Raw genomic sequence first — 16,189 nt, 5'->3', positions numbered from 1 at the left:
ACTCTATTCTCATTTTGAAAAAACTTATCACAAGATATTGCAAAACGTTAGGTAGGCAACTCTATTCTCATTTTGAAAGTCTTACCACAAGATACTGCAAAACTTTAGGTAGGCAACTCTATTCTCATTTTGATAGTCTTACCACAAGATATTGCAAAACATCAGGTAGGCAACTCTATTCTCATTTTGAAAAAACTTATCACAAGATATTGCAAAACGTTAGGTAGGCAACTCTATTCTCATTTTGAAAGTCTTACCACAAGATACTGCTAAACGTTAGGTAGGCAACTCTATTCTCATTTTGATAGTCTTACCACAAGATATTGCAAAACATCAGGTAGGCAACTCTATTCTCATTTTGAAAAAACTTATCACAAGATATTGCAAAACGTTAGGTAGGCAACTCTATTCTCATTTTGAAAGTCTTACCACAAGATACTGCAAAACTTTAGGTAGGCAACTCTACTCTCATTTTGATAGTCTTACCACAAGATATTGCAAAACATCAGGTAGGCAACTCTATTCTCATTTTGAAAAAACTTATCACAAGATATTGCAAAACGTTAGGTAGGCAACTCTATTCTCATTTTGAAAGTCTTACCACAAGATACTGCAAAACGTTAGTTAGGCAACTCTATTCTCATTTTGATAGTCTTACCACAAGATATTGCAAAACATCAGGTAGGCAACTCTATTCTCATTTTGAAAAAAATTATCACAAGATATTGCAAAACGTTAGGTAGGCAACTCTATTCTCATTTTGAAAGTCTTACCACAAGATATTGCAAAACTTTAGGTAGGCAACTCTATTCTCATTTTGAAAGTCTTACCACAAGATACTGCAAAACGTTAGGTAGGCAACTCTATTCTCATTTTGATAGTCTTACCACAAGATATTGCAAAACATCAGGTAGGCAACTCTATTCTCATTTTGAAAAAACTTATCACAAGATATTGCAAAACGTTAGGTAGGCAACTCTATTCTCATTTTGATAATCTTACCACAAGATATTGCAAAACATCAGGTAGGCAACTCTATTCTCATTTTGATAATCTTACCACAAGATATTGCAAAACATCAGGTAGGCAACTCTATTTTCATTTTGAAAAAACTTATCACAAGATACTGCAAAACGTTGGAAACTATTATAACAATGAATCCAGACTTTTAAAGAAACATGAAGAAATGTCAGTTGAGAAAGATAACACAGCCATGCAGATCAGGCTTTGCATGCGCCCACCAGTATCCTTTCTTTCTGTCCTTAAACAGATAACTGTCCTGGTTTTAATGGCTTCCAAGCATTCTCAGAGGTTTAATTGTGTCAAGTGTGAATTGTGTAATGTTTAATTTATTGCCTGTTATATCACCAGAAACTTCTAAATACAGATAACCAGTGTTTTACCCCACTGTCTCTGTCAGGATCCCTTATCTCAAATGAAACACAAACTTAAATGTCTTTCTGATCATAGCAATGGAAGCTAGTGAGCACAACAACTTTATTAAGACTCAAGTAATCAAAAACAGAGCTACAATGATACAATTTGATTGAAACATGCACAGCACCCTTTCTATCATAGTTGGTTCAGATTTTCTTCCTTTCCTTTGACGTCAGCACTCTTTTACAACAAATATTCTGTTCAATGATGGTGTTGAATAGATATCACGACAGATCCCCACAGTGAGTGTTGCGGAAGGCAGACGGCAATATCAATACAGCTAGCTTGCAACATGAACCTTCAGTGGTATTTAAATGGTGGTATTGCTCGGGAAATTATATAGGTTTTATTACAGTTAGACTGTCAACATGAAAAGGCTTGGTAGAGTTTTGAAACCAGAGTGATGATTGAGACACTGAAATCTATACAACCCTGTTTCTCCAGGCAATTAAACTTATGACTGAAACGCTATAGAGTTAACTTTTATGTGGATTTTGATGATACTTCACACATTATACAGCGTGATGTAAACAGTTTATGTGACAATACATGTGTATTATGTAATGAACTGCTTCATTTAATGTTTTTCTTTATTCAGCCATGTACGTCAAAAAAAGTCATGTAAGTCAGAGAGAGGCTTATTTCCATGACACAGAACTGCTACTCCAAACTTGATTATTTACAGACCACTGCCATATACATGGAATATTGTTTAAAGTGCCATTATCAAACAACAACCAAACAAGTGTGTTTTCATACCAAAAGTGAGTGAGTGAGTGAGTGAGTGAGTGAGCGAGCGAGCCTTATACAAACATATCAAACCTTTACAGCATTTTGGTCTGTAAATGAACGTTGTTGTTTGTTGTTTACCACCACACTCAGCAGTATTCCAGCTATATGACATATGTCAACTAAGTCAGCGGCCTGACCACCCAATCCCATTAGCTGCCTTTTAAGACAAGCATGAGCTACTGAAGATCATTTCTAATCCAGATCTTTATGGGTCACACATATCAAGAATGACAATCAACACAAAACTGGTAAAGGTCATCATGGGTCTTGTCAACGTACAGTCACCATATAATCAGTAGGCATCAAAGATAAAACTAAATTAATCATAATCTTAAAATAATACTTGTGATGCCAATAAGGTGTTTTTAATGTATTAATGCTTTCTTTGATAAGTCCTAAATATATCTTTTGCAACAGTGATTAAAAAAAGGATTTTGTAATCAATTGAATCAATATTTCTTTCACATTTAGGGAGTTTTAAAGAGTCAGCCTCAAACAAACCTTGACATTTTGACGTTTAATTCTTCCCTACTGCCCATTAGACAAAAATCAATACAAATAGAAAATAATTGTTCAGAACTTTTTTATTTTCAGAGCCAATGAAATTTACATTTTATAACAAAAATATTGATAAAAATAGTTGAAGTGTATGACATGATTGATCATATTGTATGTTTCCATAGAAATGCCAGTGCCAGTTCTTATCCAGTAATAGGGCTATAAGTCATACAATGAGGCATTCATAGCTTATGTGATACAACCATCAATTTGTCCTTGGTAATTCTTTGTTAACGAAAGGATGTTTACACTTTAAATTCATTACCTGTGATTATCAAGACGTGATGACCTTTTAATAGCAAACCAACTTGCATAAGGAACAAATTGTATCAAGGAGCAAAGAGTGTGCAAGCTTTTCACTTAGCTAATGAGTTTTCATTGGAAATGTTTTGTTACAGGTCTTAGAAATAATTTGCATGAGGTTTTGAAAAAAAAAGCAGAGCATAGTTATTGTTTTTCCTCGCCCCTTTCAAATACTTTTGAAATATAACAAAAAACATTGCAGATGTGTGTGTATGTGCCTGCATGTATGTGTGTGCCCCTGAATATATTCAATTCACTCACTCACTTAAAGGTTGTATTACCCAACTGATGATAGGTATATCCACTCACTCACCCACTCAGTAACTCATCCACCTATTAACTAACTCACCCACTCAGTAACTCATCCACCTATTCACTAACTCACCCACTCAGTAACTCATCCACCTATTAACTCACTCACCCACTCAGTAACTCATCCACCTATTCACTCACTCACCCACTCATTAACTCATCCACCTATTCACTCACTCACCCACTCAGTAACTCATCCACCTATTAACTAACTCACCCACTCAGTAACTCATCCACCTATTCACTCACTCACCCACTCAGTAACTCTTCCACCTATTAACTAACTCACCCACTCAGTAACTCATCCACCTATTCACTCACTAACCCACTCAGTAACTCATCCACCTATGCACTCACTCACCCACTCAGTAACTCATCCACCTATTCACTCACTTGCCCAAAGAGGAGATGGTTCATGAATGACCCAAATGATGTTAGGTATATCCACTCACTCACTCACCCACCCCCAACCAACCCACAGAGGAGATGGGTCAAGGACTGTCCAACTGATCCTAGGTATATCCACTCACTCACCCACTCAGTAACTCATCCACCTATTCACTCACTTGCCCAAAGAGGAGATGGTTCAAGGATTACCCAAATGATGGTAGGTATATCCACTCACTCACTCACCCATCCCCCACCAACCCACAGAGGAGATGGGTCAAGGATCGTCCAACTGATCCTAGGTATATCCACTCACTCGCCCACTCACTCACTCACTCATCCACCTATTCACTCACTTGCCCAAAGAGGAGATGGTTCAAGGATTACCCAATTGATGGTAGGTATATCCACTCACTCACCCAACCACCCACAGTGGAGATGGTTCAAGGATTACCCAATTGTTTGTAGGTATATCCACTCTCTCTCAATCATGATGCATGGATTACCTGGGTTGCCGGTATATCTATTCACTCACGCACTCATCCAAACACCCAAACCGAGGAGATGGTGCATGGATTACCTGGGTTGCCGGTATATCTATTCACTCACGCACTCATCCAAACACCCAAACCGAGGAGATGGTGCATGGATTACCTGGGTTGCCGGTATATCTATTCACTCATGCACTCATCCAAACACACAAACCGAGGAGATGGTGCATGGATTACCTGGGTTGCCGGTATATCTATTCACTCACGCACTCATCCAAACACACAAACCGAGGAGATGGTGCATGGATTACCTGGGTTGCCGGTATATCTATTCACTCACGCACTCATCCAAACACCCAAACCGAGGAGATGGTGCATGGATTACCTGGGTTGCCGGTATATCTACTCACTCACGCACTCATCCAAACACCCAAACCGAGGAGATGGTGCATGGATTACCTGGCAGATGGTACAATGTTCAACAGACTATTGATGATATAGGTGAACTCCGCCTTCCTGACAACCACCAGTTTGACCAGAGCCTGACCACTTGCCTCACTCACGATCCGGTCAGGTGAGCTACAGCTGTCCCACAATGCTTTCAGTTCAGGGATCTGTTCAAATGAAATCTCCAAATAGTCAATGAGACAAATTGTACATTGTAACAGTCAGTTGGGTTTGACTTGTCATCGCCAGTTTGTCTTGAAACTGACAACTCATAATAGCCACTGGTGGCGCTATGATTGAGCCATGAGATTCCAGCCAAGCTTGGCCAGGATGGAAACCAGTCCTGTTAAGATGATATACGCCTACATACCTAGTATTGCACTGAACTCAGGAACTTGAAATATATGTCAAAATACAGGATACACAGTATATTTTCCATGCTACTGATCGGACCTTAGTCAACAAAAGAATTTAGATTAAAGACTCCAGAAAGGAGCACTACCACCAATTTCAGTCAAGGTCAAACTTATTGCCATGGACATGTGTAAAATATTGTATTCAGAAACTTACCAGACCTATCCATGAGCCAAGTTTGGAGAAGAAATATTGAAGTTTTAAAGTTTTGTTTCAGAAAAGATGAATTTGCATGGACGAAGTCCACTTTAATACCCTCCACAAAACGTGTTGTGTAGAAGAACAAGACAGTAATGTCAAAGTATAGGAAAAGAAATTCTGCTAAAACCATACCAGGACAAAATTCTGTGGATGATCCAAGACCCATTTTTTATATCAAATTCATAATTTATCAAATAACAATCAGAGTCCTGACCCACAAGACATTCATAGAGGTACAATCTTTATAACTTTAAACTATATGACAGGCTTACAATAGCATTGTGCTATGAAGTTTTGGGAATTGTATTCAGGGATCAGACCAATTCATAAAAAAAATGACAATCCAGAAAACTTTTCAAACACTTAAGAATACACTAATATGAAAACATATGTAATGATAGGCACTTTCCCAGTGATAGCATTGCTTGTATGAAGTTAAGAATACCTTTGTTGACTTTCATGACGCAGAGATCAAAACAAAAAAAGGAAATGCCAGGTATCAGTCTGTCAAAACTGGTAAAAAAACAGTTAAATTTATTATAAATTCTCAGACAATTTAACTCTTTGCAGAAAACGATTGTTTTTCAGACTGAAAAACACATGCTTTCATAGTTTCAGCTATGACGTAGAACAGGGATGTATTCTTGTAAAGATTTTAACTTAGAAGTGTTGCTTGGGTTTTTCACATGTAAAAAGCTTTTTAAAAACATACTTTTGAATTTGAAAAAATAATGTTCATACGATTTAAAAAATGTGTATATATATAAAAAGAGGCGTGACTGAAATCTAAATAATCCTGTGTTAAATTAGAACAAACTTTCTGTTGTGTACTACAAGTTGGAATGAAACTGATCCTTGTGTCAGGTAATTAGCATGACACAGAAAGTAGTTGACCAACACAAACACAGCGCTCAAACTGACGTGGAGGGTCAACTAGATTTTGTGAAGTAGCGGAAGTTGGTGACTGACCTCTGGAGTTGATGCATCAATGATGGTCTTCCCAGACTTCTTAACAACATCCGAGTACAGCTTCCATACAGCCTGGAACAGAAGGAGGAGATGAAGCAAACAGAAGGATGGGCCACAAGACTAGGTGAAGGATCTACTGTCACCCACTGTCCAGATAATCAGGTCCATGATAGCCAGCATGAGGGTGAAAGCCAAACAGTCTGCTTTCAACTTGTGATCAGTACTTAACACTTGTCTGCTCTCAGGCTGGAGTGAGTGAGTGAGTGAGTGAGAGTGAGTGAGTGAGTGAGTGAGTGAGTGAGTGAGTGAGTGAGTGAGTGAGTGAGTGAGTGAGTGAGTGAGAGTGAGTGAGTGAGTGAGTGAGTGAGTGAGTGAGTGAGTGAGTGAGTGAGTGAGTGAGTGAGTGTGAGTGAGTGAGTGAGTGAGTGAGTGAGTGAGTGAGTGAGTGAGTGAGTGAGTGAGTGCTGTTTAGCAATATTCCAGAAATATAACAGGAGACACTAGAAATGGGTTAACACAATGTACCCAAAATGGGAATTAGAACCTGAATTTTTGGTGTGACAAGCAAAACGCCTTAACCATCAGGCTACCCAGCTCAGCCCAAGAAAACCACAGGTTATCAGGTCTATCAAATCTTTTCAAAGTTCATCAGTTTGAAAAGTCAGAAACTTGATATTATAAAAAAAGTTGAAACAACGGTCCTGACATAATACTATGTTACAGTTCCTGATTCTGGACCTACTGACACCAAAAGGATGAAGTGTGCACACATCAGTGATCAGAGTATTTCAAGGAACACGATTGATGTCATGGTCAGCAATGATCTTGTACAATTCTTGTACAGTTCCCAATGAGCCTATCTAACATGATGAATGACATGTCTGGCAATCAGTCCGAATCGGGAGTCGGGATATGATACAATCTTATGATCAATCACACTGTCACAAACTCCTTCTATTTGGAGCTCAGATCGTCTGCTGACTGTGGCTGAATGAAGGAGAGTTGTTTAATAATATCTTAATTAACCGGTCTGCTGAATTATTGAAATCATACTTGTGCAGGAGAACCATGACACAAAAGTCACTCAACCATTGATAATGTATATGACAGTCATTATCTCATTAGAACTACTAAAGATGAGTGAATGTAAAAACCTCTACTCAGACTTTAAACATATTTTCTTTCTCGCCTATTGACTTTACAATGGTCAGGTGATCTACAGCTATCCCATAATACTCATGGCTATTTCTGAGACATGACCCTACTTCTGATCACCTGCTTAAGCCTAGGCTAACCACTCATATTTGGTCAACTGAGCAATGACTGATATTAAATCTAAGATGCTTCAGTGAAATATCAAATACTTTATCAGATGATTATTTGCACTTTTTGCATTATGTCACAATGTGTTGACGTCACTGCACCATTCCAGTCTGCCCCTCATAATTGAATTTTTTTGCATTACGTCACAATGTAACCAACAGCACGATGCATGTCAGTTGCCATCGCCTCGAACAGCCTTCCACAGTAAACTGCTTCGTCACATCCCATTTCTTGGTTTGCAGTTGCACCACACAGCTAACATCATTGTGGAAACATTACGTTTATGTTTTCCAACAGATGAAATGTCTCATAGTTCAACTCAAAATCTTACAGAGACATGGTAATGTTGGCAATGTTTACATTCCCACAATGCAATCTTGTCGCTTGACTTGTCAGCTTCCTGTGAATGTACTGATCTATACTTTCGTTGGTAGTGGAAATGAGGCGGTCATATAAGAGAATCACGGATGTAATTAAAATGATCTAGAGAAGATATTTAACCCGAACATAAACCATCACCAAACTGTTCATCATTTATTTTTCTAGTAACCTTTGTCTTAACGTAGGGGGCTGACATGTCAAAAGAACAGAGCGTCAGTTAGCCCTGTGCGAGGATTCTTAATTTAGGTCACAGACACAGTCGTTTGTTTTCTGCCATAGATTAATTGAAATTAGACGAATAAGTTATTGAATACGGCATGTATAGTGTAATAAAGCTCACTTTCGCCCTGAACTATTATAACGTTAAAGCACTCGGATGCAAGTGTCCTCGTGCTTTAACAATAATAGTTCAGGGCGAAAGTGTGCTTTATTACACTATACATGGTGGTAGAACAAACTGCATTTCTTAAATATCGTAGACCTGAGCAAACATAACCCTGATCACTCTTGTCATTATACCACTCATTCATTAGCATTTTAAATTAATAAGCTGGGTTTTATGACTCTTTTAACAATATCATGGTGGGGCACACCAGAAATGGGCTTTACACATTGTACCCATGTGGGGAATCGAACCTTGATCTTTGGCGTGACGAGCAAACTCTTTTAACTACTCAGCTACCCCACTGCCACTTGAATGCTGTTAAGTCAGACTTTCAATGGAAGAAAAACATTTGAGTCAGGTCAAATATTCAAATGGTAGTGTTTGCCTGTAAAACATTTCAGCAATAATAATAATGATGCTAATTTTTGAGTCTCGGAACAAACACAATGCTGTTTTCTGGAGCATTAATGCCCTAATGAAATTGTACTTTCAAAGCCACTACTAACCACTTAATGCAACAGTATAGGTTCATACACCCGCTTCTCAGATACCCATTTTAAACAGTTTTGTGTACTGAGTGCAATGTGGACATAGTGTCTTGCCCAGGGACACATCAAAGTATGAGACCCAGGCGAAGAATGTTTGCTGTCTCTACTAGGATTTGAATCCAGGCCTTTGTCAAGAGAGGCCAGGATGCTAACCACTTCACCACATTGTCCCAAATCCATTGAAAACATAGAAAGTTTAAATCAGTCTGTCAACAATTGTTAATTTTGAAACTGCAAAGCTCTCTAAGATTTCAGTTTGAAACCAATTACATATCTGGACACAGGGAACAATCAGCCCCTTTAAAATAATATTTGGGACATACACAACCAACAACTATTCATCCATCTGCCAGGGAAATGATTTCTTATGGCGCTTAAGCATTAAATATACAAGACAACGGTTAAGATATTTGTTCTTGTTAAGCCTCCTTGCATCAAGATCTTTTGCCATTCAACAACTCTTCACTCAGTCTTTAGAGTTGTTACTGACAACACACAACCACAATGTGCTGCTGTTTGTCACCTATGACCACAATAACATTCTGAAAAAGTAGCCTATTTTCTTTTAAATGCAATGCCTTTCAAATAAATGACAAAACAACCCCACTGTTAAAAATATCCTTTCATCAAGAACCAAAAAAAAATCCAAACAAATCCTTTAAGTGATTTTGAAAATGTCATGAAAAAAACATCGGAGTAAATATGGACTTACAGATCAGATTAAAATCCTCCATACAAAAATAGATGATTTATTCAACACTGCTACATCTTACTGAAGAATGCAGTGGTTCCACAAACACTGACAGCATCTTTGAGAAGACCGAGCTGCGCCAGTTTTCAGATGTTCACAGAAGACTCAAGCACCGATTCAGAGACATTTACACATTCATTACTAATTTTGATGTACTATGAAGATCTCACAAAGTCATCACTATCTGATCTGAGCCGAGAATAACTCTCTCATATTTGTTGTAAACATCAGTCCCTATGTGAAGGTTAGTAAAGGCAACCATATCTTATCAAGAGAGCATCAGAACTGCACTGCTTAACACAACTTGTACGTCAGAGAATAACACTGAGGGCACCTTGCCTCCTCTAAAACCTTTATGTTTCACTACATTCATACCATGTAGAGAAGACCTACGTCTCTGATGCCTTGCTGCCAGTGACACACAGGGCTTGTAGGGGCAGGCAGGTTGCTAGGAGCTTGTACATACAGTTCATTAAAGAAGCTTTGGGGGGCTAAAGTCAACAAACATAACTCTTCTTTGTAATGCTGAATCAATAATTATTTCTCACTTTGAATGCAATCTGATCATGATGTTTGCACTTGTTTGCCTTCAGTTTGAGCTGATCAAGCATAAGATTAGATACTCTGGGGTGGTTGAATGCCTATCATAAATGTGCCAACTTATTCTAATAGATATTATTACTTTTATTCAAAGTGAGTGGAACTGTGTATGACTGGTTATAAACGTTCTTCAGCAACCCCTCACTTGATTGTCCGGTCCAGATTTGATTATTTACTGACTGTCACCATACAGTTGGAATATTGCTGAGTGTGGTGTTGAACATGTAAAAAAATAATTTGTATGACACCTCCTAAATATTGCTCAGCACTGCCAGCATCAAACTACAGTCAAACCCAACAAGCAGTGGTATTCTTATGACAAACATATCAGCGTCCAGTGACATCACTCTGTTGTCTTGCCAAGTTCTCCTTTTTACTGGGTAAACCTCCACAGACTGTTTCACAGGCATTCTCAATGAAATCCTGTTCATTTTCTACAGAACAGCCAGCAACAGCAATTACTACTTGTTTTGAGGATTGATATGACTTTGTCATATCAAATTAGTGAAAATTTCAATATATAGTACTTGGTTTCAAACCTGCAACCCTTTGCTTATTAGATTGGCAGTTTTATCCACTTCGCTATGAAAAATTAATTTGAAGAATGAGATTGTTCTATGAAAAATTAATTTGAAGAATGAGATTGTTCATCAGTATGAACCATGTGTTCTTCATACGACAGAGAGTGTGGGCAGTGCACATGCAGGGCACATGTAGCATGTGCCACTGCACATGTATTGCATATGCAAAAAGGTGTTAGTTGCAAGTCACAAACAGATGATGTCAACAGTAAATACCAAATATTAAAATCATATCTAAAGCATATCATCGGTCGGTTCATAAGTTGCTTCAATAGATCTCTGGATTCAACCAAGGTTCAACCCGGGACTAGTGAACAAAGAATAGTTGATGTTCCCCTTGACCATGGTATCACTGCAACCCTCTTTCATTCAGAATCATATCACAGAGTAATAATTAATAATGAATTTTGTTTGCATGAATTACTAGTTGTAATGGAATAATAATTTATGCAAAAATACATTATTAATGATTATATCCATGATAGCTCCATTATGTCACATATACCTAAATTTGTTTTCAAGATAAAAGTATCAGGTATGTGGCAGCAGGGTATACAGTCTGATAAATATCCACTATACCTTAGCTTGGCTTGATAATTCTATTACCTCCCTTTGCTTCTCACAGTAGCCAATCAGCTAAGACATCGTTACAACCGAGCATGCCAGTGTCAACAATGATAGTAGATTTTGGGGAAATGATACACACAAATAGTCGGGTCCAAAACTTTACAAAAACATCTATGCACGAGTTGTTATTCCTTCTTTCAGATTCCTTTGCATGGTTTGAGTTGCCAAGTTTAATTGGTTAGAAAATTTAAAAAGTGAGTTGTGATTGGTACACTCTACCTCCCTGCGAAGACACATGATTGGATGAAAGACAGCCAAGGGAGGTTACAAAATTATCAGGCCATAGATGTATCCAGGGCATAGCGGAAATTTATTGGAACGTATACCCTGGAGATATTGAGGATGGTGGTAGCAGCGCAAGAGGTTTGACTCTCTGACAAGTTGTGACTGTGACCTTGACTGACAGCACATTTCAAGCCTAGCTTCTCTTTAAGAAATTGCACCTAAGAAAGTCACTGTATTTCATACACCACGTTTCCTCATCTTCTCACACAGGTTGATATGTGAAAAATCTTAGTTATTTGTTAGGGATTTAAAAATGACAGAATGGAAGCTTGTGACTTCCATTCCTACTTCTTATCAGAACATACAGACATATGTTCATCACATTAATCTAATCCTCATACACTAGGGATTACGACCAAAAAACAACATCTGAATAGAATCCTCAAGGTGATACTTTTTCAACTGTTTATATTTTGAATGTTGGACAATTGAAGTGACATTTTAATTGTTATTTATTCACTGATTTCTCATGAGAGAAGTTCATGGAAAAAAATTTGCTTTTTTTTAATGGTTTGTGTTTTTCTGACTATTTGCTGAGAAATTACTTCTTGGAACCTTTCCAAAAAGGAATATCATGGATGGATTTTGTCTCAAACATTACTGGGATATTGAGTTTGATCTGAGGCAACTTAGAACTTCTATGGGAAGAGACCTGTGAAGGTTTGGGTAGAAGAGGCCTCCAGCAACCCATGCTTGCCATAAAAGGCATCTATGCTTGTCGTAAGAAGCAACTAACAGGATCGGGTGGTCAGGCTTGCTGACTTGGCTGACACATGTCATCAGTTCCCAGTTGCGCAGATCGATGCTCATGCTGTTGATCACTGGATTGTCTGATCCAGACTCGATTATTTACAGACCGCCACCATATGGCTGTAATATTGCTGAGTGTGGTGTAAAACAAAACTCACTCACTCACTCTGTGGTAAGAAAGCCCAAAGTGTGGAACGTCTCAGATGTTTACCTTTTTCGTGAAATGTGTGAGTACGAGTATTGAGCTGAATCAACCAGGAACAATGTGGTGAGAGCATGAGGTTGGTTTCATGCCACTTTGGGCAATATTCCAGCAATATCATGGCAAGGGACACCAGAAATGGGCATGTCACATTGTACCTGATGGGGAATTGAACCCAGGTCTTTGTCTGACTAGCAAATGATTTCACCACAAGGCTACACCACTCTCCTAATCAGGGTCGACCAGTGAGAGTGAGTGAGTATAACTTTTTTAGAAAGATTTCAGCATTATCATGGCAGGGGACACCAGAAATGGGCTTTACACATTGTACCAATGTGGGGAATTGAACCCTGATGAGCAAATGCTTTAACCACTAGGCTACCCCATCGCCACAGGTGAACAAAGGTTGAGCTCTATACATGGCCAAGGGAGAGAACCCTACACAATAACATTAACTCCTGTAAGATAGAATTAGAAAATAGTCTGTCTTGAATATAGAAATTCCAAGATTCTGGCTGGTACACGTTCATCTTGACTTGAGCAACTCTACATATGCATGATCTGGGAGGTCAAATGGCACAAACGTCTCAAGGTCACTTCAATTGCAGAAAATGTTGCTAATGTGGTGCTTATGTGAAGCATGTACACATGGATTCATTACACATTTTGTCCCGGACAACAATGCTTCTGAAAAAAGAAAACCCAATCACTTCATGTTTTATGTAAGGTATCTAGTTTGGTTTACTTTACAACGTAAAGTCAGTTACTTTGAGAATCCAATTCACTGCTGCTGCTCATTGCCTAAAAGCCTGAATCGGAAACATTAAAACATCTGTTGCTAATTGTTTACTGATTGCATTTGCTATAAGAAAGATGGGACATTGCTGATGATTTCTTGTTATTGAGATGTCAAATGGGGATCTTGTCTCGGCTGTTCAGACATGTTGACAGTCACCTAACAAAGTCGCAGCTCTTCACAAAGACACACCCAACTAGTTATGACACGGTCACACAATGCATTAGTATTCACTTTATCAGGTCAAGCTGAACAACCTGTAGACCTTGCAGCACATAACAGAAGAAGCTAACCTTTTTTTAGAAAGTCAGTCATTATCAATAAACAATTTCTAATAATCATATGCACAGAAACAGTTTGAAGATTTCCAGATCTGTATGCAAGGAATGTGCAGCAATACATTTTGGACAGAAATCTGTTAGTTTTTGAGGCCACAGCTTTTCTGTAAACAGCTTTTCTGTATACTATAGCATCTATGCATTACAATGAACAACCTGACATCACAAATCATGAGCAGTGTAGACAAAAACCTGCAAGGCATGCATAATTTTATTCAGGGTCGTAAACTTCCACCTCTTAAAACTCCAGATGTCCAATACCTGTTTTATATTTAGCTTGATTATAATATTCAAAGAAATATTAAGTAGATACATCATAAAGCTATGTTTATGAAATACTATCATTGTTTCCTTTTGAGTTAAAACACCTTATACAGTGTCTTCATTTGAACAAAAGATTTTTGTCAGGGTAGAATGGATTGAAAGAAACTATGTTTTCAATGAATAGTTAGCTTATCTTAGATTGATATTTGGAATATTAACAAATGATATCTCCCCTGGTAGCATTCATCACAGAGACGAAGTGTTCACCTGAAAAAATCCCAAAAAACAACACTGTGAGTGAGTGCCAAGAAACCTACAAGTCTGCAATGGTTACCACTTTGGTAAAAGAAATCCATCAACACAGTTAAGGTGCTGACAATTCCACCATGAATGTCACGACAATATGTAGCCGAATATGACTAATTTCAACACTAATACCATTGTCCACAAATCTTGTGACTTACATACGTACAAAGATATTAACACATGATTTTGTGCAGATAATAAAGCAGTGATCTCATGCACAGTCAGTGAGTTTGGTTTTATGCCACCTTTAGCAATATTCCAGCAATATCAGGGCAGGGGACAACAGAAACGGGCCTCACATACTGTATCCATGTGGGGAATCAAACCCCATTTTTCGACCTGATAAGCAGATGCTTTAACCACTAGGCTACCCCATCGCCCCCAGAATGCAGAGGACAGGACACAAATGACTGGTGGATAATGTTGCCAAGACACACTCTATTTGCAGACATAAGCCAATTCATTCTGACATTCCTCAGCTCAATCTAAAGACATCACACTCATTTGCGACCAATAATGACTCATTAACTCCAAAATCAGATATCAGGAAGGTGAAACTGCCTAACAGTATTGTGTAAGATGTATGCTAACAAGCTGACAAACAAGCATGTACTAGTTGTGTGACAACTGTTTGGCATACATGTATTGATCACAATCATTCTGTTGTATTACTAAGTTTACAAGAAGCACTAATAACAAAGTCGTGTGTTTATTACATCTTCATGTCAGTCATGACAGAAGATAATAGTGTTGTGAACACACTGAAGGATGAAGGATGAATGTGCTATTAGCAAACAATTGTTACATAGTTTCATAGTTTTCTTTAAGGAAAGCCGAAACAGCTTCTTTAGGGACTCAAAACCATGTTGCAGCATACCAGTCAGAAAAAGGTTCTCAACCATCACATAAACACAACAATAAATCAGAATTTGTGAAGATATCTTCAAATAATTTATATTCTTCATTGCTGATGTTTCTTCACACATTCTATCACATTGTTTATGATGACAATAAAGAAGAATACAAGCTTCAGTGTTCTAAAACACACAGTAAACCATCTACATCAATGGATAGGCTGGATTATCACTGGGTCTAATCACTGATTAGCATCATATAAACAGTCTTAGGGAAGTAGCTTAGTGAGATCAACCAGTGCTTAGTTCTGCCTGTGATCCCAGGAATGACAATAATCTGGTTCCTACATGACCAACATGCAGCATTTATCCAGATGTCTATTTCAGTCTAGTATTCTGTCCAAGACATTGACTTACGAGAACATCTAACACTTGGAGACTGCACTTGGTAACATGCAGAGATCTTGGCATCAACAGCAGGCAAAGTGGGCAGTGAAAAATGTTTTTTTGCCTTTTCTCAAGAATAAGTTTATACTGGTTTTGTCTTGCTTGTGGATGATTTGTACCTATAAATGTCTTCTACAGGTGTATTTATTTGTTGCTAATTGGTAGCTCATACGAATACACAGCTATTTTATAAATCTCCATTTATCTCAGGACCCGTGAAGGTCCCGGGATAGAATAGGCCTTCAGCAACCCATGCTTGCCATAAAAGGCGACTCAGCTTGTCGTAAGAGGCGACTAACGGGATCAGGTGGTCAGGCTCGCTGACTTGGTTGACGCGTGTCATCGGTTCCCAATTGCGCAGATCAATGCTCATGTTGTTGATCACTGGATTGTCTGGTCCAGACTAGATTATTTAGAGACCGCCGCCATATAGCTGTAAT

General features: G+C 38.3%; 1 protein-coding gene across 1 annotated transcript in view; it reads right to left on the bottom strand.

Moving 5' to 3' along the window:
* The window catches only part of LOC137277761 (focadhesin-like), a 482,967-nt gene that overhangs the window by 167,535 nt on the left and 299,243 nt on the right, over positions 1–16,189 (bottom strand). Inside the window, exons 3-4 of the mRNA XM_067809678.1 lie at positions 6,312–6,383; positions 4,740–4,894 (exon numbers count right to left, since the gene is read on the bottom strand). Coding sequence (XP_067665779.1) covers positions 4,740–4,894; positions 6,312–6,383 — 227 coding nt within the window. The remainder of the gene's footprint in view (positions 1–4,739; positions 4,895–6,311; positions 6,384–16,189) is intronic.

The sequence above is a fragment of the Haliotis asinina genome, chromosome 3 (genome assembly GCF_037392515.1).
Source record: "Haliotis asinina isolate JCU_RB_2024 chromosome 3, JCU_Hal_asi_v2, whole genome shotgun sequence".
Taxonomy (NCBI): Eukaryota; Metazoa; Mollusca; class Gastropoda; order Lepetellida; family Haliotidae; genus Haliotis; species Haliotis asinina.
This window is presented reverse-complemented; position numbering and strand designations above follow the sequence as displayed.